The following is a 24,019-nucleotide window of genomic DNA, read 5'->3' as shown; positions in this document are numbered from 1 at the left end:
GGATCGATTATTACTAATTGCAGTCGTTCTAATATTTAGAAAGTTACACTGTGGGTAGCTCGAATGTGAAAATAAATATTCAGGGGCTACCAAACGACATTCTTTCATAAGCGACCTGGACTCTCGATCTTAAGGAGGATGTAGTTGGTGTTAGATTAGGAACAATCATGTCTTTTTCAAAGTTGTTGAGGAGTACTTCCGCCAACACTCAGTGCATGTGATGACATAAAACGTCGTCGTCGCTTGGCTTCTGGTTTGCCCTTGGAAACTCGAGGTAAAAGCCAAAATACCTGCTATGTTTCTCAGCAGAAAGGACCCTGGACTATCGAATGTTCAAAGCTTCAAAGAAAAGGAACCTCCACGACAGGAGAAACCATGCTCCGCGATACAAGAAACAAGCACATTGATCTTCAGAATGTCTCTAGACAGAGGAAACAGAACATTGAGGAGGGTTCAGAAGAAGACGAAAAAGAAGAAGAACTCTTTCCAGCGAAGAAATAAAATAAGGCATAAAATAAGAAACAAGGCATAACATAAGAAATAAAATAACGCATAAAAAATTGATGTAACAAGTTGAAGAAGCAATTACAGTTATTTTGGCAGTAAACTGGTCCCTTGTCGTACTTTTTACTAAATGAACAACATATACGAGCATGTTGACCTTGACTTTGGACAGTGTAGTTAGATGCTAGGACAGTATCTAATGTATACACTACGGCGGGTGAACAAGCTACCACACAAATATTACTTAGACCTAACTTTTCATTTTGAAGATACGACACAGCAAATGCGTTTTTTTTTGCATGTAGCAGTTGGGATGTTTTAGCAGTCTTTTCCAACGATATGGCAAAACAATGGTTACAGAAGCACTGCCATATCATACCCCAAGTAGTGGTTATGTTATCGCTGTCAATGGCTTAAACGCCATTACTGAGCAGCAAAGGGACAGATCAGGTGACAGTTGTGAACTTCGGTTGTCAGATGATGCAGTAGTTTTAAAGAGATGGAGTATTTTGGCGTTACAGTTCTTATGCAAAAATGCAAGGATTGAGAAGTGCCAACAGTCGATTTATTGGTTTGAACAACCAAAATACTTATCATGTAAATATAGCAATTATTTTACAAAATGACACTATACTGAAAATGTTCTTATCCAAGACACAAATCATGATACAAACATAACAACCTTGGTGTCTAAAACAATTATTTGTAAATGGATTGATAAATTCTGCATAACTTAAAGTAAAAACAAATGTACATACAAACCTGAAGATAAAGCAAAATGGGCCACCATGAAGTTTTTTAAAATTATAATCATTAGCAAGTGTTCCTCGTATATAAGGTTTACACACGGTCTGTATTGGTTAGGCCACAACAAGGATATTTATAACCACATCTTCTACCGCCATCCACATTATCAGTGCCATCAATAGAATATGAATGCTCCAACAAATATTTAAAGTCTGTATAGTTTTTATCTCGCACGTGAGTTAATCATTACCTATTCAGTAATAATTGGTAAAATATTATGTGTTTGTAAAAAAAAGGATTCATTTTACATAGTTAAAAATATGCAGCAGAAACAAAGCAAATACATTTGCCTCGTTCATGGCATACATTATCTATCAAAATGAATTTAAAATCAGGCTTTTTAAATGCAGAATAGTTTCATTATCTGGTACAATGTAGTCTACCCTGACAGACTCGGATCTATGGGAAATATTTTGACCTTGGCCTAACATAGAAGATAGCATTACTGACAACAAGAATTCCTCAGATCTGGGAGACGAAGTGATGGACGTACTTCCAGCCCAAATGAAACCAAATATCAAGCATTTGCAGTGGAAAATAGGCTATGATTATATTACATTTATAATAACTGTACCCATTCTACACCATGGACTGATCTAACAGGTAGATATGTTAGATATTGACCTTTTCTACGTCAGCTGGATCGCAGTCGAAGTAGTCAAGAATCCAATGGGATCACAGACCAAATATAATTTATAGACATTGATTGATAAGCCCATTATCTTAACTCTGGCATTGAACAATATACATAAAATTCTTATGATAACAGTATCACATCATCAACTTCTGCGCCGTCCTGGAAAATGTGTAAGTACAAAGATCAAAAGTACATATTTTCGTATGTAATGAAGTGCTTCAACACAAAATTTCATATACATCTATCCTTTTCTTTAGAATAATAATTATACTAATTTTAATTAAAAAAAACAACAAAACTTTCATATCCCAGACCCAGGTAAACACATTTGTCGAATTTTATTGAATCATTGGCTATTGTTACTTTCGGAGTTCAAGAATCTCCTCGGGATTTTTGTGAATTTGTTTGTGTTTTTTTTTAATCTTTAATTTTTATTATTATTATTATTATTATTATTATTATTATTATTATTATTATTTCGTTGTTGTAAATTAACATATATGGTCCCAAGAGGGATATGCTTAAACTACAACTTAAAAAGTTTGCTTAGGTCATCCCACGGTGATATATTATACACGGTGTTGTTTTACATATCTCACATAGGCTGCGTTGGTTCAGTATTAACAAACTGGACTCATGAACATATTATTCTGAGTTGAAGTCACACCATCTGATCAGCCTGGATTGGCAAGTGGTGTGTTCTTGGACAAGGCACTTTATTATATTTTCAGCATCATGACATAACCCTCAAGGTGTTGATGTGCCCAAAAAAGCAAAAACCAAGAAATATGAAATGACATCATTAATTAACGACTTCAGCAACATACGTGTCTAGCTCTCATTTATTCGATACAATTGTGATCTATGTGTTGTCGCACAAGAAGTTAAACGAAGGTACATGTGAAAATACCAAAATGTTCGTGAATTACAACTCATTTTTTAAACGTATAAAATTCGTACTTGAGTCAAGCCTGAGTTCGATTGATTCCTCTATTTCTAAGGACGTCCGTTTTTCTCAAAATATGTAAATCCGACATATTCATAAAATACATATAATTTTCGCGACATAAACCACGCTTGGCCTACGCTGAACAATATTATAGCGAATTCAAATTCTCAAAAATGAATGCATGTTAAAATTCTGTGATACGCCAAGTATTTTGTTTTTGTTGATGGATGTTGTAGTATCATAAAATATTTATATTTATTATGTTTCGTTGCATTAAGACCCCGTCCCCCGCCTTAAAAAAGAATAATTACAGTGCAAGGAAAGGCAAAGTATGATGAAGAATTGTGGGTCAGAGCTATTGGTCTTTCTGTTTCCATTTGCCAGTTCTAGATAGATCAGTTATTATTCGTTTGATTATGAGATTCAGTGCTAAAAGAAAAGAAAGTACAAAAAGAAAAGAAAATTAGGAGAAAGAAAATTCTTCAATTTTATAACTTCTTCATTGGTATCAGTCGTCATTACTAATTCAATCTCATAGGGGTCACTACGCACGTGAAGATGAATATTTCAAAGGAGATAACTATTCATTATCACTGGTCGATTGCTGAGAGCCCTTAAAGACACTTTTAGAGACATGTATTGGCTATTTTTCAAAGACGTCCTTGACAACATTAATATTTGACAGAGTGAGATAGTTTGTTACTTATTACAACGTGGTTTCTTTTGTTATGTATAAGATAGTAACAATCTTGAGCGTTTTACGAAATATCCATGAGAGTTATACATTAACCATTAGCATATTAACTTAATTTACCTTTGTCAAATAATTTAATTATTATGGAATTTTGTACAGCCACTCTGTATTTGTAATAGTACTGATTTGCAAAAACTATCCCATCAGAATGTCATAAAATCTTCAGCCTGAGATGGAAGATCATCTCATTAATATATACAGATATCACTTGTTATAAAATTTTTTTTTATAGGATAATGATATAATAAGCTTATTTATAAAGTTGAATACAAAATTAGATGTGACAACAAGCTCGGCCAATCGGATACAAGTTAACCTTAATAATTTTCATACGTGTATATTGGACACGGAAACCTTAGGTGTGCAGAAATGCCCGACAGCATTTTATGTCAATTTGATCTCTACGGCCCGGAATTTTGTTTGTTTGTTTGTTTGTTTTCGGACAGTGAATGCCTTATTTTTGTTTCTTGAGAGAGAGAGAGAGAGAGAGAGAGAGAGAGAGAGAGAGAGAGAATTAATTTGCTTGCCTTCTGAAAACAACCAGAAATTTAGCAATTTGATGACTTCTTTTAGCAGAACACCCGTCAAAATGACGTCTGGCTAGTTTCGGCAGTTACATTATTAAAGGGACATCACTCCTGTATTGCATCTTGCCAGAACATAATAAATCAAGATGGCGACGAGAAAACCCGCGTACATGGCAACCATGGAGTTTTAATGTGGATTCTCAAGATATTGAATGATATTGTTTAATCTTGCAGTGTAATACAATTTATTGAGTTCAGTTCTTAAGAAAGTAAATTAATAATGATTTGTTTTGTCTCACACTTGAACGAAGTGGCGGAGGAACAGGAGGAAATATTAGGCTAGCTAGCTTGATTGATTGATGGATTACTTGGATTTACGTCGGGTGCGCCCAAAAGAGCATATGCGACGGGTTTATTCCCGCACAGCGGGATGCTAAATGTTCCTGGTGGAAGGAATTAGTGCCACATCCCCCATGCGTTTATGTGCTCATGGAGCACTGCTAATTTAGCCGTCAGGTCGTAGGACTATATGTCCCTAACGTCATGAATGTAGGGCTTTCATGAGTGGGAATGGGCCCAACACACACTCTTGTTAACAAAGAGTTGATTTCAGTCCGTTATTGATTCTACTAGGTGTCGACCCAAACAGTATATAACGCACGTTGCAATTGGTCGCAACGAAGACGTCACATCGGGACACCTAGCTTTAGGCTGGTGGAAATTGTTCCATATCTCCGCCGTTATACGATATCCGAGAGAGGCAAGAGGGCAAGGAACTCGGCAGGCTAGCCATGAATGTTGTGCACTTAGCCAAATTTAGTCTAGTTGTACTAATGGACAATAAAAAATGCCAATAATGTGTTAACCACCGGTTGTTGTTGTTGTTGTTATTGTTGTTATAGGGTTTAACACCATTTTTCAGCACAAGATAGGCTACACATGGCGGCTAGTATTAATGGTGGAGGAAGAACTATGGGAAAACCCCAGAAAAAACCACCGACCCACGAAAAGCTACTGGCAAGCTTTCTCACATATCCACATTGGCAGAGCCCGAGACTTGAACCCACACAGACAGAGGTGAGATGGCAGTGATCTGTAACGGAGAGTGCTTTAGACCACTCGGCCACTCAGGGCCCCTTAGCCACCTGTGCAATTGGGTCTACTTTCTCCCCATAGTTCATTGTGAGGCTTGAAGTCGCCACAAATGATAAGGTTTCCAGACTGGTTAGTGGAGATTTGTCGATAAGATTCTAAGTTGATTGGGTTGTCATTGCCCCCTGGGTCATATATATTCGTTATTATTATATTATTCATTCCAATGTTGACTAATACAGTTGAATTTCAATTTTGTTATTGTTGTCTATACGCATTGGGATCGTTAATGTTTCAGAGTAGAGCAGGGTGTCAATTAGAAATATGCAAGTCCTCCTCCCTTTTACCCATTGCTACGACTTTTGAATATGCCTGGTGAGTATCCAGAGATTCTGGGTATATGTTTTGGATTCTCTGGTAAGTGCGTTTTCTGGAGGCAGATTATGTCAGGTTTATTGATTGCATTATGGATTTTGTATATTAGATCAGGTAGGTTTTTGGATAGGACTATGCAATTCCATTGCCAGATAGTAATTTGTGTTGTGTTATCCAATGAGATTGGTGTGGTGGTGTTTGTGAGTGTGGACTGAGGAGTAGTTGTGAGTTTAGCATGATAATGTTTGGTAACACTTGAGTTTAGGTATTCTGTTATGTTTTCTAATGTGGGGGAGCGTCTGGTGCTGTTAGATTTAATTATCTCTTTGAACAGGAAACAATCCACATCTGCCATGTGATGTTTTGATAATCGTGGTGAGGTGTATGTGTATGACTGTTTTTTTAGTATTGTTATGGCTTTGATTTTTTTCTGATTGCATTTCTGCTGATTTGGTTTCAGATTTTGGTACAGTTTGGGGTGGATTAGTTTTTTGTGGAGATGGATTTTTTTTTGTGGTTGGAGTTGAGAGGTTAGTTGACTTCCTTTGTTCCAGTTTGATGGAAGTTTTGTTACTGTTATCAATTGTTTTTTTTTTTGTTGCCTGATATGTCAAATGTTTGTCATTAATGAGGTTAATTATTTGATTTTCTTTCATAGTACTGTATAGAGGCATTAAGATGCTCTGGGGTGGTTTGGTTCTCTGCAGTTGGGGCATTTGATAATTCTCTTTTTACATGCCTCTATGTTGGGCCTCACATTGGCCGCGTCTATATTTGTATTGACATTTGTTGCCATAGTGTCCCCAATGTTGACAGTTGGTGCAGAATCAGGGTTTGTTGACAAAAGGTTCCAGTCTGTGTCATACTCCGGAGGGAGCTAATTTTATCAAGGTTGTAAGTGGTTCTTTTGATACTATAACTGCTTTTGTGGTGGGTAAGTCCTTTACGATTTTTAAGTCGGTATGCTTTTTCAATTTTTGCACCATTCTCATTGATTTTTTTAAGCAATGTTTGGTCATTTAGATCCTTATTATATCCTTTGAGGGTTAGTACTGATTTGAAGTTTGTATTTAGGGGTGGTTTGGTAGTTTTGTTGTCTGTTTTGGATTCAGAGGAGTTTTTGCTGTCAGGTTTAATAGGTTTATTTTGTATTTTGTGGTGCCTTTCAATTTTAACTCTTATGTGGCATAGGTGTTCCAGTTGCAGGAATTTTTCCATCTGGTTGAGCGTGCTGCAGTGAACAATTAGGTAGTCAGTTTTTTTTGGTCTAATTAACCTAAATTGCCCATGGTGTGCTCTGGAAAGGGCGCCCATAATGCTGTTTTTGCTTAGGTGGAGCAGTTGCTTGTCCCTACTGGTTATGTATAATGTATGTTCCAGAGAATGAAATCTTGGTTTTACTTCCTGGTTGTTGCCTGTGGGAGAGGGTTTGTTAGTACTTGTATCCTGTTTCCCAGCTTGGTTTGGAGTGGTGTTTGTTTTTTTTTCCCATAGGAAGCTTTCCTTTACCTAAATAGGTTATTTGTTCCCTGGTGCTGTCTACAGTAGAGGGGTAGTTGGGTTTAGGGGGTTTTCTTTTTAGGTGGTTGGCTGTTGGTTTAATTATGTTTATTGAATCCCTGAGGGGCCTGGGATTTGGCTGTTGTGGATTTTTTCTTTTTTTAGTTTATTTTCGAGACATCCTGTTTTCCATTAATGCTGGATTTTGCTGTGTTGAGTGTGGAGGGGAGGGTAGTAGTTTGCTGTGTAGTTGTAGTTAGAGCTGTTACATTTAGATTGGTTGCTGGGTTGTTTACATTAGGTTGGTTTAGCTGTGGTTCGGGTGGTTTTTGGTTCTTTGCTTATCAGGATGCCAATTGGTGGTTTGGATAGGGGAATTTCAAGTAGTTTGTATGTTGGTATTATTGTTTTGACAGCTAAGTGTTGGTCCAATTCAGGGAGTGGGGTTTGCAGTTATGTGTTCCACATATAGCATGGGAATTGTGTCATCTAATTCCTCATATTCATGTGTCTGACCAGGGCACTTGAAGTCTATAGGTGAGGTCGGGTCGAGGTTGTTTATTGCTGCAATTAACAGATTGTGTGGGGAGCTCAGGTAGTGAATGTTAGATTTTTTTCTTGGATTTGTTTTATTGAAGGGCTCAAGTTAGTGTCTAGTTGTCCTTTTTGTATTGGGGAATTGTTTTCTGTTTGGTTGGTGAGTGACATTTTTCTGATATTGTAAAGTTGCCTATCTTGGTTTTTTCTGGCATTGCCGTTTTGTTTTTATACTTGTTTTGAGCCATATTGTCTAGTTGTTTGACTAAGTGGGAATAATGATTTGTCACTATTGAGACCTTTCTTTTGTAAATTCCTTGGGTTTGGATAGTTATAGTTCAGGTTTAGTTAACTTTTTGTCTAGATTGATTTCAATTGAGGGTTTTAATTGTAAATTTTTGTTTTATGGTATTGCCTTATTTAATTTCCTATGTAAGTTGGATTGCTAATTAATATTGCAGTAAGGTAGAGCTATCAGTTATATGCTGTAGGTATTGACTGAATTTTGTTTATTTAATTAGATTTTAATTTTGATTAAATAGTTTGTTTTTGCTTAGTGGAGATGAGAAAAAGTGGACTTGTTTTAGGATAATGGCACCAATAGAAAAAGATTGTTATCGTTAGTTGAGAGAAAATAGAGAGATATAAGGGTAGTCTTAACAGTAATGAGTTTAAATACTTCAAAACAGCACAGAGGATGCAATTGCCTGGAGGCTTGAATTATATTACTATATTACTATCTTACTGTGTGTTCCTATTGTTCCTTTGTTCAAGAGTTCCTTTGTTTTGTACACTTCCTTTGTTCATGGCTTGGCGGGCTGCTATTCTTTTCCTCTTCTTAGTATTATTTCTTTGTTCTTGTTTTCCTGTTCCTTTGTTCTTGGTAATTGGTGATTGTGGTGGCCGCACTCAGTAGAAGTTTTAACATTATACACCAAGCCGGTTTTACACAGTAAACAAATCAAGCTAATTCAGGCTAGCGAACTGTACTTTGCTTTTATATTAAACAGTACCCACAACCGGTAATGAAATTGAACAGTACACATAAGAAACATCCTATATAATAGTGCCACTTGTGGCAGTGTAATTTAGTGACCGTGTGGTTGTGTATTTGCTTAAATAAATGTGCCCCCCATGTATATCGGGGTCAACATAATACATTGTTGATTCAACCACTGAAATAGAGATGTGCAATACAGTACTTCAAGCTAGAACAGTTTAATCCATTAACTGTCTAGTTTCACACACTGTTTTAAATTTATCAATGCATGCAATACTTCCCTGAGATATATATATATATATATATATATATATACTCTTTAAATATGCCACTTAATTTAATTCTTAACAATGCAGGGCACAGTTAATTGTGTAGATGTATCTGTATACTTGTATGTATGATATATATGTTCTTTTATGTTTACAATGTTTTTAATGTATATCTATATTTTAATTTAGATGTATGGACTATCTAGTCTGAAATCAAGAATTTTTATATATATATATATATATATATATATATATATATATATATATATATATATATATGAGAGACAATATATGCCATATCAAACACAATTGAAGTAATAGGGATCATGATATAACTCTAATATATGGATGCATGCAGTACTCCTTTTCTTAAATTATTTTATACCTTATTTCTTTCATGGGGCATACAGTTCAGAGAGGCATATTTTCTGTCAGATATTCTGAGTAACTTCCATTTTCCTCTATCACATTTGTAGGCTATAAAAACGGGAACACTCTGAATCCATTCCCCTCAAATGTGTAGTGATGGAGAATAAGCCAGATTTAGATCCACGTGTGGCAGCTTTCTATGCTAAATTGCAAGAGGAACAGGGAAGGAAAGAAAAAGAACCAGAGAAAGAGGAAAAAGTAAAAGTGCCTAAATCTCTTGAAGACTTTGTGAAGATAGAACAATTGGTAATGCTGATTTTTTGCATTATTTGAGTAAACCATACTTTGAATCCTCCTCCTAATATTTTAAAGAAGAATATTGGTATATAATGATAACAATTTTTATGCCACAAATGAAAATTTAATGCATAGTGAGACCGTATTAATACATTTCAACAAGTCATTGATATGGTTTGTGTGTATATTACAGTATACTGAAAAATTTCAGCCACTAACTTTATTTATTGTGTCTTTTTTGTAATACTTTTTTTTGCAAGACCAAGTTATATATATATATATATATATATATATATATATATATATATATATATATATATATATATTACATGAAACTTGTTATCCGCACTGTGGATAAACCTATATTTGATGACATCTCCAAATTTGACAACTTTTCTCCAAAATCAATGACAATTCAAGCATCGGCAGCAGTGCCAACCAGCAACAACAAGTGGCTTCTGGCTTTTTACCAATAGACAATAAATTAATTATGTCACTTTATTGCCTCCATTCATTATTTATGATTGGTCAAGAAGAAATAAATATATAGAAGAGACTCTAAAATAATGTAAAATGCATTGAGATTGAATTACAAACAATACATTTACCAGCTTTGGACAAGTTTTTCTTCAGTGCAGCTTGAAATCTTACTTTTGTGCTGGGACTTCCTTGTCATGCAGTGAAGTATCGATCTAAAACTTTTTTCCTTTATCTAAAAGCTCAGCCGGGTTGAGTACAGTTTGATAAAATATTCTTAACTTGACACAAATACCCCTGAAATAAATGAACAGAAAATGAAGTACATATACTTGTGTTATATAGACTAATTGTTACATTTGTATATGAAATGAGACTTTGAAGATAATAAATAAATAATAAAATTACTCAGTGGCAATGTCTTCAGGAGACATTTCCTTCATGCCTCTTATTGAAATTAGACACTGATTTCCTTTTAATTTTAATTGTGAATGTCTGTCTTTTCTTATGGGACATAATTATTATCTACATAGCTGATGAAACTGCTGTTCCTAGCTTAGATGGGGAAGTTACTCGTATAACAATTTACCAAGACTCAATCTTGTCGTCAGGGGGAGTAATGACTTATTCTATAGCATTAACTGATATTGTTTGGAAAGGGGTCACAAAGTAAATAATTTTGTTTAGAAGTTACATGAAAAATTCGGATTTTGTTTTCTATTTTACTTTGAATTGGGAAGGAGAATTATGTAACTTTATATTTTCTGAGCAAATAATCACAAAGCAAAACAGAAGATGAACAGTAAACTGCTGCAATCACATGAGATCCATTAAGAATTCTGCTACTTCAGTCAGTTATACAGTACTTGTTTGCCAGTATATTTGAGTATATCCTACTTTTTGCAAAGATTCATCTGTCTGATTGCAGTTTATACCAGTCTACCTTAGATCTGAGACCAAAAAGTCTAATATCCAGACACAAAATTGGATTCCGACCATGGGCGAATTTTGGGTGGAAAAAAAATCGGGTCCAAATAATGAAGTTTTTCCCTCTGTATTTTGTAGTGCAACTAGAACTTCCAGATTATTTGGTATCATTGTAGAGCTACATCTGTCTACCTTTCTATAATGCCACCCACTTTAGTGTATCATACATGACCTTGATGCTACAGAGCTTGGCAGTCGGCTATTACCACCTGCCATGTAAACTCGTCACCAGGGGTTAATGTGTTAACATAAAACATCAACATCTTATTGCTGCTTACGATGACAACTATGTCATAACTGCCATAACAGTTACAGCAATGCAGGCAAGACAAAAATGCAATTTCTTATTTCTGTTTTGTTCTCATCCTCCAGCATACTGGTAGTAATTTAATTTCATAATGTTTCTGACAGAGTTGTTGATACAGTAGAACTTTGATTATCCTGCACCCGATTAACCGTCAGTCTATGTTAACCGTCAGGGCCTTGTATGTCAAAATATTAAAAACAGGTACATGTACATATATAGATATTATCATTTTTTGATGACCCGGTCTATTGTATAATACTTTTAATGTACATATTCTATTATCCATCTATTCTCATATCCATCATATTTAAGCATAACCTATAGTTTTAAAAAATACAAAACTCTTTGCAAAAATATGAAATTTTATTTATTATTTTTTATTGCTGAGACAGTCCTGGCTGTAGAGCAGCAAAGCATTCACAGTTTTTGTTGACATCAATCCATGTGTCCATCGGTTCATCCATCCATCTATGCCCTAGATTAAGTTCAGTGATAAATGTTGTGCTAAAGAAAAAGAAATTCTCATGTTTATACATTTATTTCTTTATTAATTTGTCATTTTACTTTACCTGTTACAGTTGTTAGCCGGTCTCTCAGTATTTTCTTACGTGCTTAATGTTGGAACCTTTTTACACTGTAGAATCTAATACAAGAATAAAGTTTTCCTATCTGTAATACATTTATTTATACCATACAGACAACTTAGCACATATCTGGTTATTCCAGTGGGTATTTCATCAACTTGGCAGGGGACAGTTAACCACTATTCCATGTTGTATTTCCCTAGTCCTAGCCATGATGAACCCTAGGGGATGTTAACTTGTGTGTTAAAACCTAGAACAGGTGCCTCAGTAACCCAGCATCTCAGATCAGCGAGAAAACTGATGGAGAGCAAAAGTATGGCCAAAAGTCATGTTAATCTGGGGGCCTTTGCCAAATCATTGGGCAAAGTGGAAATTATTCATAGGTGTAATAAATTAAGGTGACCTATGGGCCAGGAAAAGTTGTTCTGGTCGATTTTTTTGCCCTTTAGATTGAGCCCTAGAAAATAATGAACAGCATGTAGAATATGTGAGAAACTGTCTTATCAGACACATTGGAATATGACATCTGTTTAAAAATAGAACAACATCTGTGACTTTTGTTCCTAACTGCACTTTTCAATTTAACTCCATTTTAAAGGACACATGTCAAAAAACAGAAATTTACTTTGAATGTGCTGTTTACAAGTATGTACAGACAGGTTTCGCTATACATGTATTTCTTAACTTCACAATTGACTAATGGTAATTTTAGGAGGAATGGCCACAGAGGTTAACCTCAGAGGGACCCCTGGACATTCAATCTGAAGGACTGCTACTGGGCACAGAAGAAGATATCTTACATTTATTGAGAGATGCTGCTCGTATCCTTCCAACATGCCATATTATTGTATTATCTCCTTTCCCAATTGAAACTGCATTCATAAAGTGTTGTCTCTCTCTGTTTGTGTGTGTGTGTGTGATTTTGAACTTTCAACATAGCTTTAACAATTTTTCAGCCATATGATATCTGCAGTGTGGCAGTTGATAGTGATGTCTAGCACTGAGGCATCATGCTGCAAACATGTAGCATGATGTCCCACCCAGTCACATTATCCTAATACCAGGCTGACCAGTCATAACACTAACCTCTTAATCTTGAGTGCTAAGCAAGGCAGCTGCTTGTACCATTTTTATAAGCCTTTGGTATGACTCTGGTGGGATTTGAACCCGTGACTTTCTGCATCGAAGGTGGACACTATAATCACTTAGGCTGCTGGAGCAGTCCTCTTACTGCATATATTACTCAACCAGACAACAGTGTCTCCAAGGAAACAACAATAATAATTTAATTTAGGTTTCAGTAGTGCCTGTTCGAAAAGTTATAATGAATGTTGCCAGTTATGGTATCCTGGAATCTGGGGGGAAATGCAAACTGCCATGATATAAACATGGGTAGTTGGTGTAATGTGCAACAATATGTAAACATCATAAGCACAGATTTATCACAGTATTATAAGATTATATACCCTTTTAGAAGTGAATATAGCTTGTTTTAAGAAGCAGTAAAGCTCATATGGACAAAATAAATGCAAAGTGGAGGTCAATATTATATGCTTACTGGTTCATTAAACTCCACATTTGTTGTTAAACAGTTATTGTTTTATTACATGATTTAGTGAAGAATTTCTTTTAATTTGCTTTAAAATTATACAAATGCCATTTTCATATCCACTGCATTAAGAACTTAATATACTGATGAATGATGTCATGATCACTCAATGAGATGTATGATCATGTGAAAATGAAGAAATATCATGTGCTTCATGTCATTGTGTCAAGTAATTCATGTCTCTTGGTAATCATGTAATAATTGACAAAGTGCACACATATTATGACTTGATGGTCTTAAATTAAGCAACATAAAAGAATGAAAAGCAGCAAGTTTTGTATAATTCAAAATATAATTTATTGTCATGAAACTCAAAGTGAAAAATTAAAAATAACCTAAAGTATGGTGAATCAAATCCTAAATAGTCCTAACAATTCTATCACAAGTCCAAAAGTATAACATGTTCCAAACATGTTCCAGTGTTCTGAATGAATTCCATTCTATTGTATTGATGTGCCAATAGTTTTCATTGGTAACAATGATGTAATCCAAAGTGTCTCTAAATGAATTTACAGTAATTCCAAAATAGTCTAGATTATAAGTAATTTGTAATTCCAATGAATAATTGAAATAATTAAATCCTTTCAACTTAATCAAACACAACTAAAAGAACTGATTCTTCATCAGATTCTTAGGTAAACATCTCTTATATCAAAAACTGAGATGCAGTGGCAGAACCAGAATGAGGTTTCCCTATCATTTCAAAATTACTAAAGTGACAACATGATTAAGTACCTTAACAGCCAGCCAATCAAGTATCACATCACCTACATTTTCTTATGGGAAAACCCCATGGCCTGAACTCAAATTTGTCAACAAGATTTCTTCTAGTTTCCAAGACAAAAGAGGCCACAGTAACATGTTTACTGCAATGAATGACCTCATCCCAAAGTACAAACTCACAATGTACACAATTAACTATGTAAAATGTTGTCTACTTGAAGAACCATAAATCTGTAATTATAAAATTACCACATGTAATATAGATATGCCTAACACTATATATATATAATTTATGGATAGCTAGATTTTGTACATATTTTTAAAAACTCGTAAGTCATAAAAAAGAAACCATATATAATGTTGGTATTTTTGTTTTCTGTTGTATGGTTGTATACTTGCTGGTTAAAATAATAATTGAATGGTTTTGTGCAGTGACAGTCTCATTGGTTTTCTCTACCACAATGTCCAATAATTTTTCACCATCAATACATTTGTCTTGAGAAGCACTTTACTTCTTGGTTGTTTTGAATCTCTTTTACTATCGCTTTAGAAAAATACAGTTTAATTATAGCAGCCTAATGTACTCAGAAATACTCAAAGAACATTTAGCAAAGAAATTATTTACAGGACAGGATTAATTGATTATGTTTGCTGGGCAGGTTACAATTTTAGGTCTTAATGATTACCAGGTATTCATGGTTGGTATAGAAGCTTGCATTAAGCAAAGTAAATGCCTTTGAAATATAGGGTTAATAAAGTTATCAAAATTATACGTATCAGTCTGAAAAAGACACTAATAAGGAATAAGTATCCATAAAGTTGTATTTAATGTATGTTGGATAAAAAGTTTTATATTTCACCACCTGTAATCTTGAGGTGATCATGTTTGAAGACAATGTTGCAAATGACCAGTTTGGTAATTTCCCCTTGGAAATTAACCCTTGAATTACCTTGGATATTAATTAGATTTTGGTATGGAAATTAAAGCATGCACTAAGACTGATATTTTAAAGGTTCATACAGAGTGTAATAATTCTTTCATCAAATACCTTTGATGCAATTAAAAAAGGTTCATTTACAGGTGTAGTGAAATGAATTCTTATTAGTTCATCTGGCTCACCTTTCCACCGTAAGGCTAACTGAGCTATCGATATGGCCCTGCCTCAGGTGTGTGTCATCTGTCATTCATTGTGGATTGACTGTCATACATCATCTATCCTCCATCAATACATGTTATTTTAATTTATTACTGAAAAAAACAGACCAGTTTCAACAACATCTGGCAGAGAGTATACAGGCATAAAAGGGCTTTTTTCATTAACATACAGATGATGCCAATCAGCTTTCAGATGTGGCCATCATCACAAAAAATAGAAACATCTTTAAACAGCTTGTTACAACAGATGAATAAAAGAATACTGCATGAAAGACTTTGAAATTGTATTTGCGAAATACAGTGGTTTACCATCAAGTATGGCTACCATTACTAAAAATAGAAAAAAAAGCTTCTCAAGAAACACTATAAAGAATTTGACCACCCTTGATGAAAGGTATCCTGGCATGAAGGGGTGTCAATTTTATACAAATGATGTTGGTTCAACATTAAACAGGGCAGCTATTAATAAAATAAAAAGAAAAACCTTTTCCAACAATTTCTTAGAAACCACTCAGCAGAATTGGACCAAATTTGACAAAAAGCCTTCCCTCTTGAAGGCCTTTTAAATTTCATATATAGATAGATGATATTGTCACTGATGATGATAATAAGCTCTGGGGTTATGCATGTAGGTAATTTATAACTATAGTATTTGCACATCTGTTTGTACCCCTATACTGATTTTTGAAACAAAAGACATCAAGGATACAAAATATGCACAAAACTTAGTAATTTTATTCACCAATTTATAATTTCTAACTTGGTTGTCACTAGGAGGTCCCAAATACTGTCAGCTTGTTGGCATTTCAAATCAGACTGAAGTTTCTTTATTAACCACCATATTTGTATGGACAAATCTATAGATAATCTCAGTAAGTGTGTACATTTTGTTTTAGAAATATTAAAAATAAACATTGCAAATATTGGATGCAGACAACACAGTTTTACCAATATGGAGTGTGTTAGAAAATAGAGAAGGACTGTGAGTAGTCTGTCTGCTTGTTTACATTGAGAGCTTTCATATGGTTTGAATCACTAATAAGTCGACAGTGTTAGGGACAACCTGGTGACAATTAAGTTAGAAATGATAAGTTAGAAATTATAAATTGATGAATGAAATGACAAAGTTTTGTGCATTGTTTATATTTTCATTTTTTAAACTTGGCAGGAGGTATAAGTAAACAGGAGGGCATGTAAATACTAAACATGATATTTTCCATCTGTAACTTGTATGAAGCTCTGGGGCTGTAAATGTACTCAGTTTATAACTAGATAATATCTTCTGTCCTTAACTGTCATCAAGCCTTGGGGTTGTAGATATATTCAATTTATAACTAGATAATATTTTCCATCCTTAACTGTCTTCAAGTCCTGGGGTTGTAGATATATTCAATTTATAACTAGATAATATTTTCCATCCTTAACTGTCTTCAAGTCCTGGGGTTGTAGATATATTCAATTTATAACTAGATAATATTTTCCATCCTTAACTGTCTTCAAGTCCTGGGGTTGTAGATATATTCAATTTATAACTAGATAATATTTTCCATCCTTAACTGCCATCAAGTCCTGGGGTTGTAGATATATTCAATTTATAACTAGATAATATTTTCCATCCTTAACTGCCATCAAGCCCTGGGGTTGTAGATATATGCAATTTATAACTAGATAATATTTTCCATCCTTAACTGCCATCAAGTCCTGGGGTTGTAGATATATTCAGTCTATAACTAGATAATATTTTTCATCCTTAACTGCCATCAAGCCCTGGGGTTGCACATGATGGAGGATCTGGAGAATCGCTTAACATCGCTTGAAGACAAGCTAAACAAGTACGCCCTGCAGGTTGTTACAGAAGATAAACGTGTATCTCGACTCCATGACAGACTTTTCTTTTCACCTTCAAGAAGTAAGAGTTCATTTGATAAATATCAAACTGAAGAGTTAATACAATAAAATATATGCTAAGAGTTGAATAATACTGTATTCTATGAGCTGCATATAACATGTATGGGGTTATGTTGTATTTTGCTTTGCATTTTTTAAATTTATTGATGGACTCATGGAGACCATTGCATTCTTTAATCCATGGGTGCATGCATTAGTTCATACGTGCATGTTTATTAATGCCTTAAAATATTCACAGGCTGTTAAGCTTAATTGTTTTAAATATACACAGTTGTCATGTGATTTTGATCCACTCATTACACCAAACAAACTGCATACTGGGGGTTGGGATAATCTGAAGGGAAATGAAAGGGTAAATTAGAATATGTATTTAATTTATATATTTTTGTGTGGATGTGAAATGGCTTGTATAATTCTGTGTCCATTTTATCTGTAGACAAATGTCGTGACTAGTTGAGTGTTGCTTTGATTTATAATTTGTATTAAAAATTTTGCAGCATTCATGACAGAAGTCTCTGAGTCTGATGCTGTCAAATCTCATCACAGTTCAAGGGGACATAAAAGTCTCGTAAGTTTTTAATTTTTATTTTTATTTTTAAAATCACATCTACTTATTTAGGTTGTATCGGAACTCGGATTGGGATATCACTTGTGACCTTGATCTTTCCAGTTTAAAAAGTTACCCAACATACAAGGAATCTTTTTTCTACTGAATCTTACAAATGCACCTTGCAGCACCTATTGTTGAATGTTAAAGGTCATGGTCACTGATTGAAAGAAAAGAAATGGTTTCTGAATGCAAGTTTTAGTTCTTGACTATGTATGTTCACCAAAGTATGTGGATGACATACACTTTGGATAAGAAACATGTTGAGGTCAATACATGGTGTCTCAAGGTCATGGTGTCTCAAGGTCATGGTGTCTCAAGGAAAAATGGGTTTTATCGAATAACATTATTTCTAGTTCCTTGACCAAAACTTGTGGATAACTTGCACTTAGGGTAGTAAAGAAACCTATAGATTCTGGGTCTAAAGGTCATGATAAGTCTTATAGAAAATTATGTATTCTGCACAGTGAAATTTAGTTCAGAACTGTGTACATTGACCAAAGGTTTAGGTCAATGAAACCAATAAAGAAGTGAAATCAATTAAGCAGTCATCTCCAGAATCAGTGATTAACTACTAGTGCCTACACAGAGGACTATTAAATACAGGTTGGGTTTAAGACATGCCATTCATTGCATTCTTCTTGACTGTGATTAGCTCCAGGATGCATGAGTTAATAAGCTAATTATCTTCACCGGCATTTAGCTAATTCACCATGAGCAAGTATATAATATACATTTAACTTTATTATAGAAATAAATATTCCATCAGTAGAAGATATATACTTATGTACACTCAAACACATATATGCATATATACTGGTAGACACATTATATATATATATATATATATATATATATATATATATATATATATATATATATATATATATATATATATATATATATATATATATATCTATATATCATAGGTATCAACCCCTTGAGATGAAAACCTCTATGCCAGACCAATACAAACCTTACAAAGTATATATAAGATCAACAGTTTTAAAACAAGAAATGCTATACACAAATTATTTTTACACATATTTACATAATTATTTACATTTCTGAAACTTTATTTTATTCTTTTTACTTATAACACTATCGTCTTCCTGCTTTGGCTAAGCAAAGAAGATTTTGATGGATGCTTCCTTCTTCAGTTCAAAATTTCTTTCATTTAGTTTTGTCCTGACGTGTTCCTCCAGATCATACATGCTGGACACCACCACTTTAATGCCTTTACTGCATATTTTATAAAATGCATGGGAAGATCCTAACTTGGATACATCTACAATGCCAGGGAAGACTTTAATCGAATCAGCCTGAAACTTGCCACAACCTTGATCAGTGTCTTCAAGCTTTTGTTTCTTTTAGTTAGGCTCATCCATTTGATGGCTGGAATATTTCAACTAGATGACAAAAATATTAAAAAAATAATTTTGAAATTTAGATTTGACATGTGATAGAGGAAGATCTCCTGATTACAAATGTATTACGAATTTATATTTTTCCCCATAAACCCCAAGATATTACTCCAGGAGCTATGCAAAAATTGAAATCTACAAATAAAAAAAATCGACAAAGTAGCAGTCCAGAAGTTTATACCTCATAAGCTGTTCATCCTTTCTATTAAAATTGCATATCTAGTGTTTGAAAAGTTATGAATTTGCTATATGGTGTGCTGATTTTCATCAAAAACTATATCAATTGACAGTGTTACATATTTCTGAGCCACGAGAATGATGTCACTCAGTATCTGTACTACGTCCATCATTATGGCAATGCATCTTCCTGTTTGCATTACGTATCTGACAAAATTAATTCAAAGCTATGACAGCATGATAAAATGCCAGTGCTAAATTTAGCAGACTATTTACTCTTAATTAGTATATTATTACAATTTTTAAAAAATCGACTTCATCTCCACACAGAAAAGTTGGACGAGTTACGGTTACACCAGCATGACTGCCACACTATGTAAAGTATGAAAATTGATGTAAACATAGTAATAAGTATAAATAATAAAATAATAATGTGTAAAATAAGAAAACATACTTATTACACAGGTAGTTAGGCAATATTAGAAATCCGAGCGAGCATCAAATTTCAGAGCGATAAACGACAAGATCTTCACACACAGGAGTTGAACCATGAAATGAAACTCATTTTATTATCAAAGGAAGAGCGTGTTTTTGACTATGATTTGATTGGTTGTTTCGGGCCACCCTAATCTTGTTAAATTCTTGTTCTAAAAATATGTATGTCCAGAGTCCCAGATGCACACAAAACGAAAACAAAATTTAAAAAAATATTTGTACAAAAAAAATTACAAAACGGTTGTATGGCCATTTACTGTCAAAAATAGAAAAAAACGTACAAATTACTGGTAAATCATACAAGTTGACACCTATGATATATATATATATATATATTTATTTGGCAGTCTTATCAGTTTTTATGTACAAAATAAATTTTTAAAGTAATAATACCATTTATTATTTAACTGATGTCATTGATTGCCACACTACGATGATTATATATCTTCATTTAATTGTTTAAGGCATTTGATCATCATAAATGGTATAATTTGCGATTATTTTTGAGGCTTATGTCTACATTATTTAGGAATTTATGTATATATGCAGAAGTTATATGCCCTTATGGTTGCTTCTCAGACTATTTTCGTCTGCTTAAGTATAAATATAAATTTTGCAAATGTAATTTTCCTTGTAATCAATATTACAAAAAGGAAGATTTAGAAGTAGTTGATAGCCCTCCAACAAGTCCAATGAGACATTGCAGCACCACTCTTGAAAACCTTGCAGAATTGAAAAGCTGTCGACAGGAGCTGGAGAAGTTGTCACCCAGGAGGATGTCCAAATCATTGTTCAATTTGGTCCAAAAAACCCATACAAAAATAATGCAGCAGCAGAAACAGAAACAAGTAATAAATAGGGAACACTCCACAGTTACTGTTTTTGTTTTAAATTTTACAATTGTTGAGGTTTCTTGGATTTTGTCACAGTTGATGAATCCAGTCAGAATTTTCTATCATTTTGAGTTTGTTATGTCTTTGTTGCAGTTGGTTTTGCTAATTGTTGATTATTGTCATTCTGGAGTTGGTTGTTTTTTAATTAGTAAGGAGTAGATTTTTTTAATGCAATAATCATAGCAATATCATTCCCCAAGTTTAAATAACTATTCTGATTTTTCATTGAAACAGAAAATTTGTGAGATTTCATGCACATAATACTTTACAAGCCAACATATGTCTTTAAAGATGGTTTTGAACATTTTAATTTAATGATTAAAATAGATAGTTATGATTAGATAACATTTTATGAATTTTGGATGAATATTGCACTGATCAACCAATAAAAGGTGTTTAAAAAATCTTTAAATTTCATCGAAATTTAGATACCCAAAGATATATTAGTTTTTTATGTATTTTATACCACTAAAACTGATTTATACACCTTTAGACCCTATCACTCAGTAAATCAAATGTTTGTAGAATACTATACCCAATAATGTGTTAACAAAGATAATCAGTTGCATGTTTCCAATTTCATTTAACCATCAAATATGGCGTACCCTTTATGATGTTGTATAGTTCAACAACAAGACAAACCAACCAACTAACAAACAGACTCAGGCTTCCTGCAGATTTTGGCTTATATACAGTTTGATTACCTTGGTCATATATTTGATCATGCTTTAGAAAAAGAAGTAAAGTTTCAGCCGGGGATAAGTTGAGTTTGAAACAATAAAAGTCTTTCATCTTTCAGATGAAAGAGAACTGTTGAACTACTTTAATTTCTTCTGTTTCATTTAGTATATAATTGTCAATTTGAAACCTCTTGCTGTTCTCTTGCAGTGTTAAGATTGAGCAAAATACTTTGGCAGTTACAGCAAACCAATCCCTACCATAGTCAGTTCATCTGCCCCCACCCTCCCATCAGTTATATAAATGTTAAATACTGGACAAATAAGCTCAGTTTTCAAAGTTCATAGGATCACCAATCTAGGAGAGAATCAAGTGCAAAGTAGTCAAATACTTTAACAGACAGGAACCAAATGTTCATAATTTCTATATCTTTCAATAAAAGTGTGAAAATCTGTTATAGGAGCCAGTTTAACAGCATTTAGGGCTCAGAATGTTATAATGCATCCAAAAACTGTTGGTGTAATTATTCCTTGTATGTACTGATAGTTATTAATTGGGATCATAATAATAACTAGATGTAGCTTCAATATTATTCCACTGTTCATTAGGTCCTATTCCTTTCAGAAAAAGAGACACACTGAAACCTGTCAATAAAGGAAACCCTAGGAATGAAAAGTTTTGTTCTTTATGGAAGGTGACATTTATAATCGGGTGAAATAGAAAGTAAACTTCAGAAAATGGGTTAAAATATTTTGCCTTTATGGGAATATCAACTTTATCTTATATATAGAGGATGAGCATCAGTTTCTGTGTCGAACTTATTGCAGCATGATGACCATTGCTTCTTCTGAAGTGAGTGCTAAGTTTTGCTGGTTGCAGAGTTTACATTACATTGCATGTTGATTATTTCTGTTGCCTCTTCCACAGTCATGTGGTAGCTCATTAATTGTTGTAATTGGTATATTTCCTCTAGAGGTGTCCTTTAGGGCAGGTTTTGGTTTATAGAGATTGGCATTCATCATTCATGCTGTTCATTTACAAGTTATCTTGTAAATGTAAAGCATATATTATACATAATAATCAAGATACAGTTTGTACAACATATTTTGATCATTGATCTTTAAGATTTTATATTTTTTCCATATCTTTATATTTTTATACATTTTAAACATATTTACCATTTGTGTTTTTTATATCTTGTACTGCATGTTTATGTTTAATTTGGAAGGCTTTATCCTTTACTTCATAAAATGTTTTTAAAATTCTTCATAACTTAATTATTAATCAGATTCATGTATCCAGTATTGTGCTGGCATGATGTTCAACCCTATGCATGCATACCTATTTAATTCTCCAGAGAACTAGGCTTCAGTTAATAGTTAAGGAAAAATAAAACTTACAGGCCTTTTTGGTCCTGCAGTCTTCCTATCTCATGATCTTCTATGTGATATTCAGACATTAACGTAATTACTGTAGCTATTTGTTGATGACTTAAATATTCTGTAAAAAATAGTCTGTTATCTCTCTCTCTCTCTCTCTCTCTCTATATATATATATATATATATATATATATATATATATATATATATATATATATATATATATATATATATATATATATACATACATACATACAGACATACATACACCCTAGATGACCTAATGTGGACATATTGTGCTTCAATTCAGATGGATCGTTTCAATATGAAGGTAAAATACATGCAATTTTATGGGAACAAAATGTAGGACTAATTAGAACTCTTAGATTGCGTGTCTTGTGTATGTAACTGTTATGTCTGTCATGAAAATTTTAACATATGACATTGAGTTAATATATAATGATATTTGTATCATTCTAACTGATTGAGTGCCACATTTGATTCATGGCTTGTTTTGACTTGTTATGCTTAAATTTTTATGTGCATCTTTAGCATTAAATTTGTCCACACAGGACTTAGGATATAGTTTTGATATGTTGAATGGAAAAACCTTGCTTTGCTAAGTTAAAAAATTTTATTGTTGAAAAGTATCTATTTTGTAATGAATATTCAAAAGTGTAGTCAGCCAAAGAATTGAAAATAATAATGAGGTGATTTTCCATTAGTTATTAAAAGATGGAGGGCAAACCAACCTGATCATCATTCATAGAAATGGAAGATTTGCCGATTTCAGCTTGATCCAAACCTATATACCAGCCATAGAGTGTTGAAATTTGTCACATGATTTTATTTCATTGAGCAATAAAAATGCAGAGCAACATCTAATAAGTGCAAAGTGTGGCAGGGGATTTACAAACCCTAACATCTGTCATGGTATGGTAATGTAATATTCACTGATTTATATCTGACCTAGTCCTACATCCATTTTCTTTGGCAGT

The 24,019-nt window shown here is 33.5% G+C and overlaps 1 protein-coding gene across 2 annotated transcripts in view; it reads left to right on the top strand.

Moving 5' to 3' along the window:
* Positions 1 to 4,307: 4,307 nt before the first annotated feature.
* Positions 4,308 to 24,019, top strand: part of LOC149801474 (protein FAM227B-like) — a 55,912-nt gene continuing 36,200 nt past the window's right edge. The window contains exons 1-6 of one of the 2 annotated variants that reach the window (XM_089955622.1): positions 4,308 to 4,413; positions 9,428 to 9,626; positions 12,685 to 12,793; positions 17,226 to 17,369; positions 17,866 to 17,936; positions 23,332 to 23,352. In XM_089955622.1, the coding sequence (XP_089811748.1) occupies positions 9,477 to 9,626; positions 12,685 to 12,793; positions 17,226 to 17,369; positions 17,866 to 17,936; positions 23,332 to 23,352 (495 nt within the window). In that variant the 5' untranslated portion in view covers positions 4,308 to 4,413; positions 9,428 to 9,476. The remainder of the gene's footprint in view (positions 4,414 to 9,427; positions 9,627 to 12,684; positions 12,794 to 17,225; positions 17,370 to 17,865; positions 17,937 to 23,331; positions 23,353 to 24,019) is intronic. The other variant, XM_089955623.1, reaches the window with a different exon arrangement.

The sequence above is a fragment of the Sinohyriopsis cumingii genome, chromosome 4 (assembly GCF_028554795.1).
Source record: "Sinohyriopsis cumingii isolate HCF-2022 chromosome 4, ASM2855479v2, whole genome shotgun sequence".
Lineage (NCBI taxonomy): Eukaryota > Metazoa > Mollusca > Bivalvia > Unionida > Unionidae > Sinohyriopsis > Sinohyriopsis cumingii.
Note: the sequence above shows the minus strand (reverse complement) of the source record. Positions and strands in the feature narration are given on the sequence as shown.